General features: G+C 41.3%; 1 protein-coding gene across 1 annotated transcript in view; it reads left to right on the forward strand.

Annotated features, from left to right (window-relative positions):
* Positions 1-2,241: 2,241 nt before the first annotated feature.
* The window catches only part of GRPR (gastrin releasing peptide receptor), a 28,192-nt gene continuing 15,814 nt past the window's right edge, over positions 2,242-14,619 (forward strand). Inside the window, exon 1 of the mRNA XM_061178973.1 lies at positions 2,242-2,654. Coding sequence (XP_061034956.1) covers positions 2,242-2,654 — 413 coding nt within the window. The remainder of the gene's footprint in view (positions 2,655-14,619) is intronic.

Below are 14,619 nucleotides of genomic sequence, written 5' to 3' on the forward strand. Positions count from 1 at the left end.
AGAATCTGTGTGAAAACCCTTCTTGGCATTATTCTTTGAAACCAGGTCCTCTGACTCTAAGCTTGAGTAGTTGGGATCATGACAGGTCTTATAATAACATGTATCTTCATGTTATTTTTCTCAGGCTCTTACACAGTGCCTGGAAACTGGCAGGTATTTGATAAATGTCTTTCAAGTAAATGGAGGACTGGCTGCTATGATAGAACTTTTAGCCTATTGATCTGAGGTCAGTCGCTCTTCTGACTTTACTGGGCTTTTCCAAAATAAAATCACAAAAATAGTCTCTTTCAATCACAACAATAATAGGTTTAATAATAGCAGCTGATTATTACTTGAGCACTTACTATGTGCCAAATACTATGAAGTCTTAACATGGGTAATTTCATTTAACTTCACGAATTATCCCCGCTTTACAGATGAGGAGCTTGAGGCTTAAGACACCAAGTAACTTGCCAAGGTAATGAATGAGGGAGCCAGGACTTAAGCACGGAGTCCATGTACAGCATTATTAAGCTCTACTGCCTGTAACTCATCAACACCACTAGGCTTGTGGTTGCTGACTCATTACTGGTGCTACTGATCACCACTGAGAAGCTCTTCCCCCTCCGGGCCTGTAACATTAGAGCCTCTACTGCTGGCTGAGAGGAGCACAAGCCCTTGGGTTTATGGAAGAAGCATGGCAGCCGCCTCAGTGTTGTAAGCTGCCATTGGAAATTTCCATGACAACACATTTGGTGGGCCTTGGCATGGTGATGAGTGCAAGCTTATTTATTCCTTATGAATCCTGAAAAACCAAACTTTCAGTGGCAGCGCCTGCTAGTAACTGGCTTCCTGTGATGTATCTGGAAGAGCTTGAAGAGCTTCACGTAAGTCTTGAAGATTCACCCTGTAGTGTATTTATACATTTTTGCTAAAGGTCTAAGCTTAAATCTAATAGTACCTCCTCAGTAAAGCCTTTCCTGGCAGCTGTCAACTCTAAGTTATTCTTTCCACTCCCCAATTCCTTGGTATTCTATCTGTAACTCCTTTACATTTCATTTCCTACTCATAGCTTACGAGGATATTTGCTATAAAATGCAGCAAACATTAATTAAAAATTGCAAATAGCTGCACCAGAATGCCAATTCATGTACCTTTTAGATCCAATGAGAAAATTCTTCTGGAAAAGACTACTTATCTGTGAGAGTTAGAACACAGCTGGCTTCTGATTTTATTTCTCTCTGGTAAAGGGAAAAAGAATGGCCTGGCAGATCTACAGGACAGAGCATGTGTGCATTCTGCTTTCTGCTCTTCCCAGATGTCAGGTGCTGAAGGTTTAAGGCAGGAGTCCTGTGCCTATTTGCCCTCAGTAGCAGTCCCTGTTCAAATAGGCAGTGGGAAGGCTGAGTGGGACCACTCACATGTGGACGCCTTGCTCATCTGTGTGCAATTTAATTCAGGGACAGACCTCATTTTATAGCAACCTTAACATGTCATTCTAATGTATTGGAACAGATGAGAAAATGGGATGTGAGTCTGGATTTGGAGCCTAGTATCAGAAAGATTTCCAGTGCTTTGCAGAGTGCTGTGTCTGAAAAAGAGAAGCCCAAATTATCTGCTAGGACCCGCAGACTGCTGGGCGAGTCTCATCTGGGCAGAGCAGGCGGCCGGGCAGTGACTGAAGTGTCCAGCAGGGGGCTGGCATTCTCTGCCTATAAGTAGCCCTGTTCCTCTTCAGAGCCTCAGCTCAGCAGAGCTGCCGTTTGCTGGTGAAGCCGGTGACGTGCAAAGCGTTCCTGCCTATAGCATTTCAGGCTTTCTCGGTGCAGTTTTTTTCTACCCTCTTTAAACCTTCAGGTTCTAAATATCGGGAAAGACGGGAAATGCCGTGTGAAAATAGCAGGCCAAAAGTTCTTAGTAAACTGCAGCCAGGGAGACTCAGACTACTAGAATGGAGGTAGAAGGAGTTGGTACAGAGTGGGTTTGATTCTAAGCCCTTCGGGAGCTGAGTTTTTGTGGGTGTTTTGTTGTTAACTTACTGAATTTAGAGATGTATTGCGTTGGTCACGTAAAGACCAGAGCAGCACCAGCATCAAAATAGTGACAATTTTGAATGCCATAGTCTCTATGTACTCAGAGTATTTTTATTAAAGAAGATAAAGAGCCCAGCATAGATTTTATCATCATCTTCACCAAACTGCAAAGTCAAAAGTTAAGCAACAGCATCTAAGGGCACTTTTTATGTGGGAAAGAATCTAGAGGATGGCTCTGAATGACTGTTTGCTTCTAAACTTGGAAGTGGACCATTTCGTACACTGCAACATCTCTAATCACAGTGTGGATCTCCCCATGAACGACGACTGGTTCCACCCGGGGGTCCTGTATGTCATCCCTGCAATTTATGGGGTCATCATTCTGATAGGCCTCGTTGGCAACATCACCCTGATCAAGATCTTCTGTACCGTGAAGTCCATGCGAAATGTACCGAACCTATTCATCTCCAGCCTGGCGTTGGGAGACCTGCTCCTCCTGGTAACCTGTGCGCCCGTAGATGCCAGCAGGTACCTGGCCGACAGGTGGCTGTTTGGCAGGATTGGCTGCAAACTGATCCCTTTTATCCAGCTTACCTCAGTAGGGGTGTCTGTCTTCACACTCACAGCTCTCTCAGCAGACAGGTAAGTCCTGGAGGACAGCGACCTTCTCTCTGAGGGTGGTAGATGCCTCGGTAAATGAGCTACCACATCGGGACAAACGGGGCTGTTTGTGCGCAGGGAAGTTTCACTCAAACTCCAATTCCCTTCCAGGCATGTTTCTGTTCTAGGGACTACTTCTTGAGTTTGACATAATGGTTTCAGAAAGAAAAGTCAGTGGATGGGGCAGGGGGGAGAAAAAAGATCTCTGAGTATAAGATTGAGGTGCATTTTCTGGAGACAGCTGATTTAGCCTTGCCTCTTCCTAACTTCTCACTCCCTGCAAAATTAATTGACTGGTGAGAAAAAAAAAAAAAAAATCACACCTAATAGAGTTTAAACCCCAGGTAAATGTTTCTTGGAAGCAATTCAAAGTCTTCAGAGAACAGAAAAGTCCCACTGCATTTCTTCTTCAAATATTCTTTCAGAAATAACCAAGAGGAGAAAATAAACAGCATTTCCTTGAAATCCATTCTCTTCAGACAGTTTAACTTTTCTCACAGCTGATGTTGTATTTGGTTCTCTGGAACTGAACAGTTTGTGTGCTGGTTTTTCTAAGTATCTCTTAGGTGAAATCAAGCATTATTTGGATTTTTTCTTTCCTTGAGAAAGCTCCATTCAAGGTTGATTTCAAATTTTAGTATCTTTATTGATGTACTTCCATATACAATACTTTTAGGGTTTTTGTTTTTTGGGCGGGGGGAGGGAGTCCAGTACAGTGTTTTATTCTGGGAAATATACATATTTGTGAACTGCATTTCTTGTGTGAACATATTGCTTAAAAATTCACATTTATTCATTCTTAAACATTCATATTCATTCTTTGAGCATTTATCAGGTGTCTATCACGTAAAAAACACTTGCTTAAAATAACCAGTCAGGAAATACCTGCAGATTGTTCACATAAATTGCTGAGCATGTCTTATGTACTTCTGGGCTCTAGAACTGGACACAGTAATGAATAGGCTTCAGACACATTGTCGACCATATGGTCAAATTAAGAAAAACTGGTGCAAGGAACCAGAGACTATCAATTTTTATTTTAAAATCAACTGTATGTTATGGTGTTAAAGATACAAAGGGATTTGAGAGTGTACTGAGGAAGGCATAGAAGCAGCTCTTGAAAATTTATACTCTGAAGAAAATGTCCCACATTTTAATACATACGGTGCTGGCTTCTCACTTTGTAGAGGAACAAACAGTCCCCAGGTGATCTGGGTTTGTGGAGTAATGGACAAATAAAGATAGTGTTATCAGTATTTGTAGACATGTGTTTATACTTAGCTGCCTGAAGTACACTGCTCGGCACACACAACTTTTTCAGACTGAAAAATAATAGCCCAGGAATGAGGTTTGCACATGGCACCCACTAGACAGGGTTTCTCGGTTCCTGCCACTCACCCCCAGCTTGCTCTAACCCTGAACATATGCCCACCAAGGCCTGATGACCACAGGCAGTCTCACTGTTGAGCCAGGGCAGGCAAACTGTGGAGCTGGCAGCAGGTCTGTGGCTGGTTACCAGTGGCCAAGGGCACCTCAGGATGACAGTCATTTTCTTGATGGGATGATGAGATTTTGGTTTCCGGGTTGGTGAGTGCAGTGGTACAGATGGCGTTTCCTGTCTTCCGGATGGGGTGGGGAGTGGGGGAGAGGAAAGTGAGGGAGTGCAATGGAAAGATACAGCTGCAGGGAACTCTTCTCTGGGGTTTCAAAGCAGACCAAATTCCCCATCAGCAGAAAGACTCTCTCAAAAGCCAGGCTGCACCCATTTGGCAGCTCTGGTGTGTTCTCAGTAAGTTTACAGTTACTGCACGTCTTTCCCAAGTTCAGAAATTACTGTAAGCTTCCATATAACTAACTTTTTGTGTTTTGCTAAGGCTTAAAAAAGCTGACCGATTACCTGAATCACAAGTAGTGCCTCTAACCAATTTCAACAAGAATAGGTATTGAGCTAGTTAAAATATACAAGACTGTACTTATCTATGTGTCTCATCTTTAAAAGCTATTGGAGTTTTATAACAACCTCATGAGGTTGGCAGGGCAAATACACACGCACACACACACACACACACAATATCTGTATTTTTTCTTCTCAACAAGGTATAATTATATACAGTAAACTGAACAAGTGTACAGCTCAATATATTTTCACATATTCTGTATAACAACATAACCACCACCCAGATAGAGATATAGAACAGTTCCAACACCCCAGGATTTTCCTTTATGTCCCTTTCCAGTTAATACCCAACCCCATAGAGAGGCAATCACTATTCTGAGTTCAATTACCATGTATTATTTTTGCCAGTTCTTTAATCTCATATACATGGAATCATACTTCTTATGCTTATCCTTATGTCTGGGATAGTCATCCACGTTGGTGCACATAGCAATGGTTTATTCTTTTTAATTGTTGTGTAGTGTTCCATTGTATGAATATACCTCAGTTTATTTATCCATTTTAATACTGATGGACATTGGATTTTTTCCAGTTTGGGGTTGATCATAACCTGCTCTGGGTATTCTTATTCATGCCTGTTGGGGAATAAAAGTGTTTCTCTTGGGTGTATGCCTGGGAGAGGAATTGCTGGATCATAGGGGCAGGTATTTAGTAAATATTGTCAAAGAGTTTTCCAAAGTGGTAGTCTGTATCTGATGGATTGGTCAAAGGGTGAACCAGAAGACCCTCAAAACTGGATGATCATCGTAATCATTGGGGAGCTTAAAAATATGCAAATTCTTAGCCCCCGTCCTAAGTCTACTGACTCAGGATGGATGGTAGTCATCCATCCCTGCCCCCTATAGGTTGACCAGCAATGTGAGTACTCATCCCAGCCTCCCTTCTGCAGCTTTCTCTCCCCCAGGTGAACTTGAGTCTTTGTTAATATGAAAAGAATAACATTTTTCTAGAAAAGTTTATACTGGGGCACTAAAAGGAGACTTCAAGGCAGTCCCAGAAACCAGAATTCTGTGTTTCACGACACTGACCAATTGCAGATTTGCATTCAAACCCCTTCACTATTGGTCCCAGCCTCCCCCTCGCCCCATGCTATCTTCCCCTCCTTACACACGTTGAGATCCTCATACACGGTTGTTACACCAACAAGTTCCTGGCTCTGCTTCCTTGCTTATGCTGAGTCACATCCACTCTCCAGAATCCTTTCTCCTTTCCTAAATAGAGGACTCTTCTCCCCAACCCATGTAATGTATGGAAGTGGAATGGACATCAACAGCCCTGCATTTTAGGCTTCTTTTTTTCTGCCATTACTACCCATATAAGGGAGTCAGACCAAGTCTCTTAACTCTCTGACCTTAGTTGAATCATCTGTAAAATAACAGACTTGAGCTAGATTATTTCTAAGGTCCTTCCAAATTTTAAACTCATGATTTTTATCTGTCATCTTGCCCATCACTCAGATTCTGGCTCAAGCCTCCTCCTTAAAGCCCTAAGTTGGACCATTCTAGTCCAGATTTTCTGGCCCTCTTCTAAACATGAGGCTTATTATCTGATACATGAATTATCTCGTGACATCTTTCATCTTGCTGTTTTGAAGTATTTCATTCATTTCTCTTTTTTTAGTCTCTCGTATATTCATTGCTTTGACTTTTCAAGTAGATTATTAAGAATGTAGAAGGCAGAGATTTCTTATATATCATATCTTACAGTGCCTCAGATGGTTTCTTGTACCTAATGGGTGTTCAAAAAATATTGATTAGGGCTTCCCTGGGGGTGCAGTGGTTAAGAATCTGCCTGCCAATGCAGGGGACACGGGTTCAAGCCCTGGTCCGGGAAGATCCCACATGCCGCGGAGCAACTAAGCCTGTGCACCACAACTACTGAGCCTGCGCTCTAGAGCCCACAAGCCACAACTACTGAGCCCGCGTGCTGCAGCTACTGAAGCCCACATGCCTAGAGCCCGTGCTCCACAACAAGAGAGGCCACTGCAGTGAGAAGCCTGTGCACTGCAATGGAGAGTAGCCCCCGCTCGCCACAACTAGAGAGAGCCCGCGCGCAGCAACGAGGACCCAAAGCAGCCAAAAATAAATAAATAAAATAAATTTATTTAAAGATATATATATATTGATTAGGGGCTTCCCTGGTGGCGCAGTCGTTAAGAATCCGCCTGCCAATGCAGGGGACACGGGTTTGATCCCCGGTCTGGGAAGATCCCACGTGCCGTGGAGCAACTAAGCCCATGCACCACAACTACTGAGCCCGTGTGCCGCAACTACTGAAGCCCGCGCTCTAGAGCCCATGCTCCACAACAAGAGAAGCCACCGCAATGAGAAGCCCACACACCACAACGAAGAGAAGCCCCCGCTCGCCGCAACTGGAGAAAGCCTGTGCACAGCAATGAAGACCCAATGCAGCCAAAAATAAAATTTAAAAAATTTTTTAAATAAAGTTAAAAAAAAAATAAATAAATATTGATTAATTAAAAGTATGGTTAATCATCTGAAAGCATACTCTTAAATATATCACACAGTCACCTGCTTCTTCTCTGTTCTATTAAGCTCTCATTATTTGGGCAAATGAGAGAAAATCTATTCTTTGTGAGTCAGTAAATAGATTTGGGGGATGAGATGGGTTGATGGATGGATAGATGGAAAGACGTGGATGGATAGGAGGATGGATGGTTGGATGAGTGGATGGGCAGATGGATGGAGAGATAGGTGAATGTTTGGGATGGATGGATATGTTTTTTACATACTGGTCTTTGCTACTAGATGCCCATCTCTGTACTAGGTGCCTCAGTATTATTTAAGTGGAATTTAAGACCTAACAGGAAAAGGGTAAGGAGAGTTTGCGTTTTCTTTTCCAGTATAAAAGCAAAGAATAAAGCTGGATTTAATGTTAATAGCATTTATATTACATGCCCAAGTTATATTGTGTCTGCTTCAGTATTATCACTCAGTTTTATTTCTGCTAGAATGGGGCTGACAGAATAAATCCTAAGGCCAGATGTGCTCCACTATAAAGTGATCCTTCTTTGATTCCATAGAAAAGACTTTTCCTAAGTTTTCCCCTCCCTTGTGATTTGGAATGTGTAAAGAAACAGGAAAGTATTACATTAATGCAACCTTCTTGAAGTACAGATTCTTTGAATTCACTGCAAGGAATTTATGAGATAATGTAGTTTTCAGCCTTTCCTGACATCTAGAGCTGCATGGTCCAACATGGGAGCCACTAACCACATGTGGTTATTTAAATTTAGATTTAATTTTTTATTATTATTATTATTTTGGCTGCGCCACACGGCTTGCGGGATCTCAGTTCCCCGACCAGGGATTGAACCTGGGCCACGGCAGTGAAAGCCCGGAATCCTAACCACTAGGCCACCAGGGAACTCCCAAGATTTAATTTAAATAAAACTAAAAATTCAGTTCCTTAGTCAAACCAGCCACATGTCAAGTGCTCAGTGCCACATGTGATTCTACTGGACAGCACAGATACAAAACATTTCCATAATTGCAGAAAGTTCTGTTGGACAATGCAGAAGAGAGTTTGTTCTGTGCCTTGGGGTCCAAATCTCTTTCCTAGGATCCATGTTAGCTGCTTTCTTTCATTGAGGGTATCAGGAATCCCTCAGGCAAATATCGAATGCCTCCCAGCTGCATGGGCTCTTCCTGTCTGTAAAATATCTTCTATTGGAAGATACTCAAAGATGAAGAGAGAAGAATACAGGCAACCCAATACAATCACCAGTCACAGGCTTGGGGAATTTAGGCATCCCATTGATGAGGTTTTGAGACTTTCTGAAGAATACCTATGGGGTTCACTTTCCAGTCTGCGCTATGAACTTCTGTCTGATCCTTCCATTCTCTTTTGCCAGGCCCTCTTCCATCTGCCAGTCTATCTTTTTACCTTCTTACCTCAAAATTCACCAAACACTGCTCTAGCTAAACTCTTATCGCCTCCCATACATGCTGCCTGACTTCTCCCTGCTTTTACTTCACTTCCCTCTCCCTGATGACTGGGCTCTTCCCTCCATCTATCCAAATGCTACCAATCTTTCAAGGCACAGTTCAAGCCCTTCTCTTCTATGAAGCATTCCCCGACCCTTTGGCTTTCATTGATATTTTCCCCTTTCCTAAGATGCTTTTGCCTGTACTGTTCTTTAAATATCAAATTTATCCTACCTTGTGTTACTAGGTCCTTTTTATAGATGTGTTTTCTACTTCCTTCATTATATGAGACGCTCCGTGGGGTCTGTGCCTGCTACAAAGCCCAGGCCCACCTTACATCTAGTAAGAGGACAATAGCTACAGCTTGGTTGATGTTTAAGCAGCGACAAAATGATAAAGTGTAGCAGCTACAAGTAGAAGTCATCCTCAAGTTCATACCCTTATAAATGGTGCTCTGAGACTCAATTTCCAACAGTGGGGGAGGGGGTTCCCCACACATCCAACAAGCAATTCTCAGAACACCAGCTAGGTGTCTGAGAATTCAACTCAATTCTGACACTATCAACCCAGAGATTTCACGGGTTGAGGGCTCAGTCCTACAAGACTGCACCACCCGCCACTCCCACTTCAGATGCCAGTCACAAACCTGTGCTTCTGACCATCTGGCTAAAAATCAGAGGTCCCCATGACCCCCTGTCCTCAGGTTCCATTAATTTGCTAGAGTGACTCACAGAACTCAGGAAAGCATGTTGCTTATTAAATCACTGGCTTATTGTAAAAGGGTACAATACTTTTATCCTCAGGAACAGCCAGGTGGAAGAGATGCATAGGGCAAGGTATGAGGAAAGGGAGCTTCCCGGCCCTCTCCAGGTGCCACTCTCCCTGCATCTCCACGTGTTCACCAACCCAGAAGCTCTCCGAACCTTGTCCTTTTGGGTTTTTATGGAGGCTTCCTTACGTAGTCATGATGGATTAAACCATTGGCCACTGACAACTGATTCAACCTCCAGCCACATCCCCCTCCCCAGAGGTCTGGGGCTGGGACTGAAAGTTCCAGCCCTCTAATCATGAGTTGAATCACTTGGTGACCAGCCCCCATCCTTAACTGCTTTCCCAAAGTCATTAACATAACAAAAGACACCTTTATCACTCTCAACACACTTAGGAAATTCCAAGGGTTTTAAGAGTGTGAGCCAGGGACTGGACGAAGACCAAATGTATATGAGAAATATGTATTTGGTCATCTGAATGACCAAATATATATTTCTTATAAATCACAATATCTCACCTTGTTTGACACAGAGACCAAAAGAGGTGATGGAATTTGGCCTTGTCACAACAAATTCAGAGTAGAGTCACACTAGAACCCTGCTTTCCTCATTCCAAGTCCCAATTCCTTCAGGGAAACTGAAAACTTTTCTTCAGAAACCATCAAAACAAAGTCTAATTCCATTTCCCTTCTCTGGGCAGTGGGAGCTACTGATCCTGAACTCTACTGTTCTGTGGGAAGATACCCTGAGTGATTCCAAGTTAGCCCTCTTCTGAGGGGATCACCCCAGTGATTCCAAAGCTCCTCTACTGTTCTAGAGCCCAGCTTCACTGATCCCAAGGAGACTGGCCATTTCTCACAAGGGAGGACAATTTAATCTCTCCTAAAGCATCTTTCCCAGGAAGTCTCTCTGTTGGAGGAGTTTACATGAGTCACCAGTCCATAACTTCTCTAGGGTATGATTTTTCTGAAGCATACGCTGCCTCTCCAGAAGGAAACTCAGCTCCTGTCTCCCCATGGGGAGGGATCTGTCACAGCTGCTGGCCGGCTCTGGGAGTGCTCAGAGGGCAGGTGCAATGGGAGGGGGGGTTCCCAGCAAGACTCTTTGAGTTGCAGTGCTATGGAGATAAGGGCAGCAAAGAAGTCTGACCTTGTCTCTCACACATTATCTTTTAAAGTGGTAGACTTTTATGTGATTAATTATCATTTTTGGCAACTTAAAATGCATGGAGGCGAGACAGGTCACATGCTTAATCATGAAACATAGAGCATAGACTGAAAGGGCTCCCTGGTGAGGTTTTTTTGAACTGTGCTTGTCAATACCATCCTTTGAAAATAGACTAAATTTGCATTTTTGCACTTGTAAATCCTCCTAGTGTGTGGGGTTTGCATAAATTCTCTCTTAATTAAAACACATGTTTTGCAGAATAAAAGAAAAAAATTTTTCTCCATTCCTTCTTCTACTTCCCTGTAATAGATCAAGGGATCTTTTTTATTACAGTCATCTTTGAAATTCTGGTTATTAAGTATTAGATTAGTATCTGATATTTGCTGCTACATGAAATGATTTGATTTGCCTAGGAACCCCTAAGAGGCTGCAGGTTCATTTTATACATTAAATGTCACCTTCTGTAGGAGCTCTTCGTTGGCCACTCAGACTAAAGGAATGACCAACGCTATTCTATCATCCAGTTTCTTCTTTCAGGTTGACTGAGGTGTAACTTACACAGTAAACTTTTAGTCGTGCATTTCTATGAATTTTGACAATCTTCCACAGTCATGTAACCACCACCAGCGCAATCAAGATATAGAACATTCCATCAGCCCCCCCAATTCTCTCATGTCCCTCTGTAGTCTGTCCTCTTCCTCCACCCAGGAGGGAATTTTTTTTTCCACATCCAAACTTTCTTTAGTTTATAACCTCCATTACACACTAAGTTGTTCTTACAGAAAATAAAGCTCCTAGAAAAAGTAAAAGAAAAAAAAGAAAGAAAGAAAATAAATCTCCTGGCAGCCACTGATCTTTTCCAAAATATATGAATGACATCATACAGTGTGTAGTTGTTTGAGTCTGGCTTCTTTCAACTCATGTTGTTGCATGTATCAGTAGTCCCTTCCTTTCTATTGCTGAGTCCATTGCATGGCTAGGCTACAGTTTGTTTATCCGTTCTTCAGTTAATAGGTATTAGGGTTGTTTTCAGTTTTGGATGATGATGAATCAAGCTGTCATAAACATTCACATACAGTTTTTGTATGGATGTATGTCTCTATTTCTCTTTGGTAAATATCATCCACTATAATCTTTTTGAGAACTATTTTGTTCATTTGTTTGTTTACTTGCTTACTCTCTGTCTCCTACCACTAGAATATAAGCTCAAAAAAAAAAAAAAAAAAGAGAGAGAGGCTATGACATTCATTAGCATATTCACTGACACTAGGACAGTCCCTAACCTGTAGTAGGTGCTTGATAAGTGTTTATTGAACACATGAATAGATGGATACATGAAGGAAGGAATAAAAGAATGAATGAATTCTGGTAGGTTCTACTATACGTGTTGCTGCAAATGGCAAAATTTCACTTTTTTATGGCTGAGTAGTATTCCTGTGTGTGTGTGTGTGTGTGTGTGTGTGTCTGTATATATATATATATATATATATATACACCACATCTTCTTTATCCATCCGTTGATGGACACTTGGGTTGCTTTCATATCTTAGCAATTATAAATAATGCTGCTATGAACATTGGGGTGCATGTTTCTTTTCGAATTAGTTTTTTGGTTTTTTTGGATATATACCCAGGAATGGAATTAATAGGTCATATGGTAGTTCTATTTTTAGTTTTTTGAGAAACCTCCATACTGTTCTCCACAGTGGCTACACCAATTTAAATTCCCACCAACAGTGCAGGAGGGTTCCCTTTCCTCCATACCCTCGCCAGCATTTGTTATTTGTGTTCTTTTTGATGACAGTCCTTCTGACAGACGTGAGGTGATATCTCATTATGGTTTTGATTTGCATTTCCCTAATGCTTAAGGATGTTGATCATCTTTTCATGTGCCTGTTGGGTGATATGTTTTTCTATAGAGAAATTAGAAAGATACCTCAGTCTTCTAGCATGGTTGATTCAAAGTGACTTATTTTTAATGAGGTTAGAAAAGTTTCTTTCAGCTTCATAAGTCGTTATTGGTAATGTCATATAAGTGTTTAAGATTATTATCAAATGTTTAGGATCATCTGAGAAAGCCACTATCAAGTTTCTTTCCTATACGGGCTGTAAAATTTCACAGCATTTCAAGTTTTCTTGTGCCTTGAGTAACCTTAAATACTCATTTAATTGATGACGCCCATTAACCAATTTGCCATGGATGTCTCTGCATTACGAACTTTAAGTTACCTTCGTCAATGTTGGTATTTTGTGGGTATGCATGACATGAGTGACTTCACACAAATGTATTTGCTATTTGTAACTTGGCTATAGGTTTCTGCCCTATAAACACAGACACTCTGATAACCTCAATTTTGCTGATATATTTGGGTTTTTAAAAAAATTAATTAATTAATTTTTTTTTTTTTGGCTTTGTTGGGTCTTCGATGCTGCATGCGGGCTTTCTCCAGTTGCGGCGAACGGGGGCTACTCTTCATTTCGGTGCATGGGCTTCTCACTGTGGTGGCTTCTCTTGTTGCGGAGCATGGGCTCTAGGTGCGTGGGCTTCAGTAGTTGTGGCACGCGGGCTCAGTAGTTGTGGCTTGCAGGCTCTAGAGCGCAGGCTCAGTAGTTGTGGCGCATGGGCTTAGTTGCTCCATGGCATGTGGGATCTTCCCGGACCAGGGATGGAACCCATGTCTCCTGCATTGGCAGGCGGATACTTAACCACTGTGCCACCAGGGAAGTCCCTATATTTGGGTTTAAATCTACCATTTTATTATTTGGTTTTTGTTGGTCACACCTGTTTCATAATCCTTTTTCCCTCCCTTCTTGCCTTCTTTTAAATTAATTAAACATTTAAATTATTCTATCCTCCCCCCACCTCCCGGCATGAATTTGTTAATTATACAAACTCAATATTCTTTCAGGGGCTACTCTAGTGTTTACAACATGTATCCTTGACTTATTAAAATTTACTGTAAATTAGATCTTTCCTACTTCCCAGACAAGGGTAATAGGACACTTTAACTTCATTCTAATTTCCTCCTGCCTTTTTTTTTGGTTATTGTTATTCTATATTTCAACTCTATCCATATTTTAAAACCCACAAGACATTATGTTAATTGTTTTTACATACTTACATTTACTCACATATTTACCTTTAGATTTATTCCTGTATTCACCTTTTCTTGCTCTCCACTCCTTCCTGCATCTCTGTGACATCATCTGAGATTATTTCACTTCTGCCCAAAGAACGTCCTTAAGTATTTCACTTAGTATAAGTCTAATGGGGATACATTTTATGGTTTCATTTGTCTGAAAATGTCTTTATTTAATGTAATTTGGAGAGGATATTGTCACTGGGCATAGAATTCTAGGCTGGCTGTTCTTGTCTTCCCCACTTTGAAGTTGCCATTCATTGTCCTCTGACTTCCTCTGTGAAGTCAGATGTCAGTTTCATTGTAGCTCCTTTAAAATTATTGATTTTTTTTCTCTTTGACTCATTTTAAGATGTTTCTCTTTATCTTTGGTTTTCAACAGCATTACTATGTTGCACTTAGATGTGGTTTTCTTTGTATTTTTCCTGCTTGAGATTCATAGCTTTTTTTTTAACTTGTGGCTTGATGATTTTAGCCACATTTGGAAAGTTCTCAACTATTACAACTTCAAAGATTGTTTCTGCCCCATTCTCTTTTTCCTCTCCTTCTTTATGCTGTCTACATGTAAATAGAATAACTGCAGGTTAACTTAAAGCTTTTCAAGTTTTTTCCCCTTTTGGTTGTTTTTGCTTTTATTGAGGCAGGCGATTTCATACTTTGGTCAGGCCTCTGTGACTGGGAACTATTTAAAATACAATTTCATTTCACCATTTTGCCCATACATCTCTATTACCTTTTCTGTGTTTTCCGTCCTTTTTTCTCACTGTACTTCAGTCTGGCCATTTTCAGCTCAAAAATTCTCTCCAGCTGTGTCTAGTCTGCTTCTGAAGCTTCCGTTTAATTCTTAATTTCAGTTACTGTATATTGCAATTCTAGAATTTCCATTTGATTCCATCTTGTCACCTAATTTCTTGAATTAGTCCCGATATATTGTAAAATCCCTCTTTGGTAACTCTAACTTGTGGA

The sequence above is a fragment of the Eubalaena glacialis genome, chromosome X (genome assembly GCF_028564815.1).
Source record: "Eubalaena glacialis isolate mEubGla1 chromosome X, mEubGla1.1.hap2.+ XY, whole genome shotgun sequence".
Lineage (NCBI taxonomy): Eukaryota > Metazoa > Chordata > Mammalia > Artiodactyla > Balaenidae > Eubalaena > Eubalaena glacialis.